This window comes from Fukomys damarensis, unplaced genomic scaffold (genome assembly GCF_012274545.1).
Source record: "Fukomys damarensis isolate Sample0158 unplaced genomic scaffold, DMR_v1.0_HiC HiC_scaffold_27, whole genome shotgun sequence".
Lineage (NCBI taxonomy): Eukaryota > Metazoa > Chordata > Mammalia > Rodentia > Bathyergidae > Fukomys > Fukomys damarensis.
The window spans coordinates 20,393,588-20,402,611 of NW_022900939.1; the positions used below are offsets into that span (position 1 = coordinate 20,393,588).

The 9,024-nt window shown below is 55.4% G+C and overlaps 1 protein-coding gene and 1 long non-coding RNA gene across 2 annotated transcripts in view; one reads left to right on the forward strand and one right to left on the reverse strand.

Annotated features, from left to right (window-relative positions):
- Positions 1 to 367: 367 nt before the first annotated feature.
- On the reverse strand, positions 368 to 5,871 carry LOC104870246. Its single transcript, XR_782490.3, has 3 exons — positions 5,454 to 5,871; positions 2,506 to 4,842; positions 368 to 2,090 (listed from the first exon to the last, which is right to left on the reverse strand). It is a non-coding gene; the product is annotated as an uncharacterized LOC104870246 (long non-coding RNA).
- Mrgprf (MAS related GPR family member F) overlaps positions 4,104 to 9,024 on the forward strand; it is an 8,047-nt gene continuing 3,126 nt past the window's right edge. Inside the window, exons 1-3 of the mRNA XM_010635738.2 lie at positions 4,104 to 4,174; positions 5,170 to 5,259; positions 7,167 to 7,270. Coding sequence (XP_010634040.1) covers positions 7,223 to 7,270 — 48 coding nt within the window. The 5' untranslated portion in view covers positions 4,104 to 4,174; positions 5,170 to 5,259; positions 7,167 to 7,222. The remainder of the gene's footprint in view (positions 4,175 to 5,169; positions 5,260 to 7,166; positions 7,271 to 9,024) is intronic.

Consider the following 9,024-nt stretch of genomic DNA (forward strand, 5'->3'; position numbering starts at 1 on the left):
CGGACATTTCCATTCCAAAGGGTACAGATAGAGGGATAGAAAGGAATGGGACAAAAGCAAGTCCAGAATCCAGCAGGACAAACATAAAGTCCTCTAGTCCCGTGTGCAGCATTCTCAGCCATCTGTGGCAAGATGTAAACTCCAAAGAGCTTGGGCGGCTCTGCCCCTGTGGCACTGCAGGTAGTTGTAGCTCACACAGCTTCTCCCTCATTGCAGTTTTCCTCAGATGACCCACATTCCTAGTTTCTCCAACCTTCTGGGGTCTCCACTGCACCTTCAGCTTCACATGCTGCCCTCTCAGGGGCACCCTGCCTGGCCTCCCAGGCCTTCTTCTGAAATCTGGATGGAAGCCTTCCTGACCCCACAGCTCTTGCATTCTGCATGCTCCTAAAACCAGCACCACGTAGATGAAGCCAAGGTCTGCTGCCAGCTGCAGCCAGGCTGTAAGGATCAAGTGCCCACGAACTGAATCCCAAGAAACAACTTCCCTAGGCGGTTGCCATTCTGGAACATGCAATTTTGAGGCTTCAAAGGGTGGAATCCTGCTCGTTTTTGTGAGATCCTCAGGTCATCTGTGTTTTGGGGAGGTTGGGGTTGAGACACGGTCTTACTATGTAGTCCAGACTGATCTCATACAGCAATCCTCCTGCTTCAGTCTACTGAGTGCTGGATTACAGGTGTTTGCCACCACGCCCAGCCAGGCCATCTTTTCCACTGCCCTCTTCCTTCTCAGCAATTGAGTTCTCTGCTCTATCTTTGCAGTTCACAGTTTTATTGGTGCTTCCTTTCTGGCCATTCTCACAGTGTTTTAAATCATTCTGCTGGGCTCTTTGCACTTGATTCTCAACATCAATCCAGCTAAGAGCCCCAAACAGTAGGCATGTCACTGCCCCAACGTTAGACCGTCTTGAAATTTTTCCTGCATGTAATTAGTCCACCACCCTTACTCTCAGTCAAGCAAAGTCTCTGGACATGAGCAAAACGCAGACAAACTTTCCGCCAAGGCACAATACGCATTGTCTGGAATCCCAATGCAGTCCAATGCAGTCCTTCTTCCCAGCAGAAACCTGAACCTTATCGTCACCAGCTTTCTGGTCTTCTGAGCTCTGACCAGAATCTCCCATACGGTACAGCCTCAGGTATTTCATGGATGCCTTTTCAGCCAGCATCTGTGAACCTTTCCAATCTCTTCCCACATGCCAGTTCCAAAGGCTCCTGAACCACATGGTTCGGTGAGGATTGTAATTGTAATAGTTGCTCCTAATATGGTTCAATGTAGTATAATGTTGATAGACTTAATAGTGATTCTTAAGTATTGTTAAACTTGTTCTATAATGTTCAAGTTATGAAATGTTATGAGTAAACATCACCCAAAGAAAACTTGCCTTCTACTCAAGGGAGGGAATCAGTGCGCTTCTGTTTATATGCAGGATAGTTATAACACGTTAGGCATAATTATGAACTTGTCTTCGTATCTGGAGACTATAGTTTAAAGAAATGTGTCAAGTTGGCAAGGGGTGGACTGTGATAGTTGATTGACTGTGTCAACTTGAGTAACACCCAACTAAATTGACTCAGCAGTTTTGAGTGGCAGGCTGGTTCTGAGCAGAGCTGTGTCGTCTTGGGTTGGTGGTTGCCCACTGCCTCCCTGGATGATTTGGTGGACACGGACCACCTCCCTGGGCCTGAACCTGGGCTTCACTGCAGCTGGCAGAGCACCAGGCACTGGCTCCACGCTGATGAACAAGACAGGCAGGGTCACCACTCTCAGTGAGTTGATGCCAAATTGGGAGGCAGCCAGAATCAAATGAAATAGGTGTAAAAATGCAGCCATGAGAAAGAAGCCATCAGGGCCATGTGGGGATGGACGGCCTCCTTGTTGGGACAGTATAACTGGGCACAGATGGCCTAGTTCTAAGGGCCACGTGGCTCAGTGCCCCCTCCCCTTCTGCTTGTCTCCGCCCTTAAAGAGTGAAGATTCTCCAGGAGACAAGAAACTGTGTATTTGGTCTGCTTCTCCTCATGGTGAAGGGTGAATCCAGCTGCCTTCTTCCTTCTGTGTTGCCCTCCTCCAGCCAGGCTGGGCTACCCTGTGATGGAAGATAAATCTTGGCAATCCCAGAAGAAGCCTGTACTCCTGTCCTGCATGTGGGAGACCTCTCACTCTTTCGTTCATATGTCTGTCTGACCATCTGTCTACCCACCATCCATCCATCCACTCATTCTCATCCATCTGTCCATCCATCCATCCATCTGTCCATCCGTTCTCCCATGCATCCACTCATCCATTCATCTATACCACCCACCCATCTACCTATCCATTTGTTCTAATTTTTTTTTTCAGAACTTGGGCTTTCACATTGAACTTTCAAAAACAATTTTTTTAAAATTTTTGAGACAGGAGCTTGCGTCCTCATAAAGGTACCCCAGAATGCCCCCATTCCTTCCCCCATGCGAGAACACAGCAAGAAGGTGCCACCTGCAAACCATGCAGGGGGCCCTCACCTGGCACCAAATCTGATCAAGTTCCTTGTTCTGGGCTCTCAGCCTTCTGTGCAGTGAGGTATAAGTTCCTGTGGTTTATAACCCTGGGCAGGTGGTTTTCTGGTACAGCTGCCCAAATGGACCGGAACAGTGGCCAGAGGACTCTACCAGCTCAGTCAAAGGACGACTACGTTCCTCCTACAAGCACCTCTCTCTTGTTTTGAGAGAAACAAATTTCCATACCAAATAAGGTGGTGGACTCCAGAGCCGCTGCCCACTTCACACAATTCCTTTTAAGTGTCCAAATCCAATTACACTTGGAACTCGCCTAGATTCAGCCTCCCCCAGTTCGCAGAGTAAACAAGCAGCCCAGCTGGGCCCCAGCTGCCTGCCCCCAGGGAGGCGGCCAGTGGGTCGACACCCTGCCTGCCTCCAGGCCAGCCTCTCACGGCCGGGAGTGGCCCGTGAGCCTCCAGCATCCCAGAGTCCCCTCCCTTCAGAAGCCCCCAACTGGTCTGCACAGGCATCAGTCCAGGGCTCCCTCCTGCTCTTGGACCATTGCTGGACAGGGACAGCAGGTTCCTCCACAGGCAGAGGCAGGAGGCTGCCGGGCAGGTGCAGGGAAGGGCTATTTCTGCACTCTGCAAGATGCTCGCAGAGGTATCTCCTCCCCGAGTCTGGGCACCATTTGCTCCCACAGGGAAAGTGTGGAATTCCCTCCAGCTCCTGGGTCATGAGAAAGTTGTGGGTAGCTCCCCACCCCAGGCTCAAGGCCACCGCCCTGGGTCCTGCACCCTGCTTCCCTTTGGGGCTGGCCACTAACTCTTTCCAGGACCCCTCGATGGGCAGGCTGACTCATCCTCCGCGGAGCAGCGAGCAGCACACGCTCCAGGCACCAGGCGCCGCCGCCGCCAACTTCCCTGCTCAGCCCAGGCAAGCGCTGTGATTTTCCACTTGCACCATCTGATTGCTATTAGGGCTGGAGAAAGGGAATTCCTGGTTCCACAAGCCCATGGGGGCCCCAGGCAAGTTCCGGGGAGGGAAGAAAGAATGGGGTGCATTCGGTGCAGCCATTGTCCCTCTGCCAATTCTGCACACACACACACACACACACACACACACACCCCCCATGGAGCCCTCCCCTGCTGCTTCCTGGTTTCCCTGTGTCAGTCCCTCAGTCAGTGGAAACAACAGGGTGGAGATGGCCCCTCCGGTCCAGCCTCAACATGCCCACTGGGGGAGCACCAAAGGCATCAGGAAAGTGGACAACCCAGGGCTCCCTCTATGGGGCAGCCTCACGGAGCCACAGGCTGTGCAGGAGATTAACAGCTGGACTCAGGCCACTGAGCTCCGGCCAATGCAATGTCACCAGGCAGAGAGATGAGTTCCCAGTGGGGCTCTGGGGGGGCTCCTGAGCGGGGCATTCTTTCCTGAAGCCTCATCAGGCTCAGCTCCTCCTCCTCCCCCCTCCCTTTCCCTCCTCCCCAGCCTGGAATTGGGTTTGGGGCGGGTTCTGCTTCCAAAGCCATCTCCTCCTGCAGGCGAGGGCTCGTCCTCCACCCCGAGTTCCCTCATTTTCTGAGGCTCTGGGCAGTGCTTGGACTGGCCTGCTGCCCTGGTGGGTCGGCCGCTGGGAGTCCCGGGAGGAGCCCTCCACAGGGAAGGCCTCCTCAGACCAGGACAGCCGCAGGTAGCTCCCTGGGGCCCAGGGACCAGGGGAGGGCCATCCCCCCGGGATGAGAGTGCAGGAAAATGAGGTGGATGTTGTCAGGGCAGGGAGTGGGCACTATGGGGGCAGCCAGTGAACAGAAATCCCACCTCTCCAAAAGCAGGAAGCCTGGAAGAGTAGGGCTGTCACCTACCAGGGGACTTTGGCCACTCCTGAGGCTCCAGGGCTCCCAGAGACACTGGGGGACTTTCAGAGTACCCCTCCTGGGTGGCAGGCCCTGACCCTCTCCCTAGCTGGCCTCTCCCCAGCCCCAAGCTGCCCTCCATGGCCAGTCTCTGCTCTGTCCTCCTGTGGGTGGGGGCTCCCCTATCCCTCCCCCAAATTCACACCCAAGTGTGCTTTCTGGTAGGGAACACCCAGCAGGCAACGTCCCAAGCCTGGGGAGAGGTCCCCGTTACTCTCACACACTACCACTTCCATGAGGGCTGAGCCCCAGCCTGGCTTAGGACAGCAGACAGCCCCAGATGGATACTCAGGGAACCACCTGGGCAGCCATGGGACACTGGGCAGCTGTGGTCCCACATTCTCCCTGGCTGGCCTCACTGATGCAGAGTTGGCAGCTGATGAGACTAGTTCCTGGCCAGGTCCTGGTCCTCGTCCATCCAAGTTGTGAGCGGGGGACCTGGGACCTAGAGTGAGAAAACACAGGTTCGCTATGAGTCTAGGGGAGCAGCAGACAGGCATCAGGCTCAGCCAGCTCAGATGGCCATGGGGCAGGAATGAGAACAGGGGCTGGGTCACGGGGGTGGGGGTGGTGAACAGAGGAGAGGCTGGAGGAGGGAGGTGGCAGTGCCATCCTTGTTTGGGGGGTGGGAATCCAGGAGGCAGCCTTGTTGGTCAGTTTAGAGGGAGCCAGCACTGTCACAGCCCTGATCCCCTCGGAGAAGTACATGCATCCTGTACACGTCACACACATGCCTTTAATACGGCCCATCTGGGGTCCACTTGGCTTCTAGATTGCTCTGTGCAGGAGTGAAATCTTTTCAGATTGTCTCCGGCAGGACAAGGACCAGGATACAGAGACACAGATCTAAGTGATCGAAAAGGTGAGCAGGAACCTATAATGCGTGCCACTGTGGGGAATACTGCTCAGCCCTTTACCCTAGGGCTGACGTGAGGGGCTTTCCTGAGTCTGGACAGCCCTGGGGGCAAAGCTGGGGGCCCAAACCTTGGCGTGGTGGTCTTCTGGAAGAGACACCAAGAAGAGCTGGAGCCACGGAGGGGCGTGGGGGACGCTTACCTGCAGCCAGGTAGATCTAGGGTGTAGGTAGGGCTTTGGGAAGACTTGGGCCAGCCCCAGGGAGCACGAAGCATTGTGTACCTGGCCAAGGGACAGTGGCCCGACCAGAAGAGTCCAGATGGTTGGGGGAAGGGCAGGGGCGGTCCGCAAGCTCACCGCACACGCTCAGGCCCAACGCTAAGCCCGGCACAGAGGGGTGCAGACGCCCCGAGGGCTCAAGGCTGTGAAGTACCCAAGGGTGCGCCGGGCAGCCAGGGGAGGAAAAGCAGCGAGGCTCCAGGCGGAAGGGGACCCAGAGGCAACCCAGGGCCCTGCCGAGCCGTCTCCAGCGGAACTGGAGCGCCCAGCTCCAGGAGGCCAAGGGTTAAAGAGAGGGCGGGTTACTCTCGAGGACCGACACCACTTGCATCCAATGACAGGCGCCGCTGCCACGGCCCCGCCCCCGTATGGGAGGAGGGGGCGGACTAGAGCGTTTGGCGGCTGCAGAGAAGGAATTTGTAGGGCGTGGAGCTAGCACGCTGCTCAGCACTCCTTCGAGGGAGGGGGAATCCAGCGGCCTGAGGCCTTTCCGCACAGCCTTGGTTTCCCCACCTGCTCGATGGGGAGTTTCAGGAGATCCCGGGTAGGCTGACCAGTGAGCTGAGCTGCAGCGTCGCCCTCTCCCCAGCCTGTCACCCCTCCCAGGCCTCCCTATCGGCAGTCCAGTTTCCCCTCTCCCAGACTGGAGCCAGGGTCACCGTGGTCCTCCAGGCTTGCTTCCTACAACCATATTATTAATGCACAGATCTGCACAGCTTCAGGGTGTGTGGAGATTGTGAGTCTCTGGGCAGGTGACTTCCCTACCTGAGCCTCGAGCACCCGTCGAAGGGGAAAGAGGGCACCTGCCCGTGGCCTGTGTGAGGGCCACACTTGAGGATGGATGGCAGTGGGCGGGAGGCTGCTCAGCTGGCACTGGCTGATGCTAGGCTTGGTGCTAATGTCACTGATCCAGACAGCTGGGTAGTCCTGCCTTCCATGCATCCGAGGAGAGGAGAGAGACTACATGTTTTAGCAAGTTACAAACCAGAGGCCCAGCCAAAGGCCACCTCCTCCCGGAATTCCCCCCTGTCAAAAATGATCGTCCTCCTCCACTACCACCTGCTGCTGGGACAGAGTGCTGAAACTCCAGCTTTACACTGGGCTAGGACACAAGACAGAGCTCGGGGGCCGGGGATTTAGCTCAGTGGTTCAGCCACTTGCCTCGAAAGCACAAGTTCCCGATTTCAATCCCTGGTACCAAAAAAAAAAAAAAAAAAAAAAAAAAAAAAAAAAAAAAAAAAAAAAAAAAAAAAAAAAAAAGCTAAAAGACAGAGCTCAGGACATGGGGGAGATGGGCAGGGGTAAATACGTGTGTGTGGACAGAAGCAGCCTGGCTTCACAAATCTTGCAAATCAAGTAAAAAGGAAGAACAGAAGGGGCTTCCCCAGTGAGGGGCCATGGGGCTCCAAAGGGCTGGCAAAGTCAAAATGGGGCCCACGGGCAGGAGGGGGCTGTGCCCCAGGGTGACCTGCTGTGGATCCCACCAGGACAGTCCACAGAGCCCTGGGCTTGGAGAGAAAGGGGGCTCGCCCTTCTTCTAAGGTGAAAGCCATAGACACAGGAAGCCCTGGGGTCAGGGGTCTGGTAGGGAGGGGCCCCTGATCCTTCATTGCACCCTCTCTGTACTCTTGCCAGGTGGGCGTGCAGGTTGGTGAGCTGTGGGCGGGGATCTGGACTCACCTGACCTCAAGATGGCTGGAAACTGCTCCTGGGAAGCCCATCCCACCAACAGGAACAAGGCAAGTGTCACAAGGCAGAGGGGTCCCTGGAGAGTATAGTGGGGGGTAACAGACTGAGCCGAATATCCTCCCCCACGTCCCACCTCCCTGGCCCACCATGTGGCCTCCAGCTCTGGACCATGTGGCCTGTTCATGGTTACCTGGTTCCTTAGAGCCAGTGCCCTCATTAGTGAACCAAGCCTGGACATTGGCCACCCTGGAAGTCACTGCCCACACTGTCTCTCATCATCTTTTACCAACCACGAATGATCTCATCCCCTACAGAGGTGGGCAGTTGGCTGCCCACTATGGCCAGACTCTGCCAGGAAGCCCTGGGTGCTGACTCTGGGGTGGCCCTGATGGCGTGAGCTCCCAGATCCAGACCCACTGTGGGCTGCCTGATGGTTGTGGGTTCATCTCCCTCTGCAGACACTGTCCCTGCCTGAGACACAGATAAGCCCTCCAGGGTGACCCTGCCTGCTGCCCTCTCTCTCTCTGTCTCTCTCTGCAGTCACTACTTCTTTGAGCCCACTGAAAAGTCTTTTCTGAGCAAGCTGAAAGGATCCCTCAAATTTATCTGTTGCAACCTCCTCAACCTTGAGGCTTACATCACGGTAGAAACTAGACTCATACCCAGCCCCCAAGATTCTCCACCCCATACCCTTGACTCTTTCCCTCCTCCCCAGGGTGTGCAATATGGAATGGAGAGCAGAGATTGGATGCACTGGGGGCATCTCCAGAAGTCCCCTGAGCAGTGACAGAGGCCAGGGAGGGGCAGGCTCCAGAGTGCATGTTTTACAAGGCAGTGTGTATGTGGGGATAGCAGCCCCTGCCCTGGTGAGTCACCCAGCCTCCCTCTCCTCTGCAGGAGGGGATTGCAGGCTTTTTCCAGCCTGAAGAGCCCTGGAGTGCTCTGCCATCTTGCTCCCTCCCCAGGGTCTGTCCCCCTACCCAGTGGAGCCCGGGAGTCTTGGAAAAATCAACCTCCCAGAAAAGGAAGCATGCTGAGGGCAAGTTAAGCAGTTGGATGTGGGGGATCAACAGAGGCAGACAGAGATGTTCAGTTGATGAAAGTGGGGGAGGATGACAGGTGGTGAGCAGGACCCCATAAAACGCTCACCCTGAACAGCTTGCAGAGTGTCCCCAGTGTGTAGCTGGTGCCTCCAGTTCCTGTGTACAGATTCCCTTGTCCTAAGCCAGGCCAGAAGATCCCTGACAAAGAGTGGTTTCTCAAGACCAGCTTTCTGCAAGACCCATCTGAAGACAGCAGAAAGGATCTTGCCTCTGAACCACTCAGTGTGTGTGTGCATGTGCAGGAATTTTCCTTTCTGTTTGCTTTGTTGAAGAGCCCTGTGCTGTAGAAATGGACTATCCTTGGGGAGCAAGGGCTGGGATAGATTCGTGTTGTCTGCAGAGCTGTAGGAAGAGCAGTTATGTACTCAGGGCAGCTTTTGCCAAGAGGGAGGCACAACAACCCTGAGAATGGAATCAGCTGAGATGGGTTGTTTTTTAAATGTTAACATTGAAAGATCAGGACGCTGCACAGCACAATACAGAGTTCTGACCACTCTGGGGAGCAGGGAGGAGGACCCAGCCCTACTTGCAGCTACACCCTGGCACCACCCACCAGAGCTAGCTGCCCGCCTCATTCAGGATGCGCACCCTCGGGTTTGCCACTGTGCCCACCACTTGCCAAGCTTCGTGCATTTACACGCCTGCCCAGACCCTGCAGGCAGGACTGATATTGAGCTGGACGTTTTTTTTTTTTTTTTTTT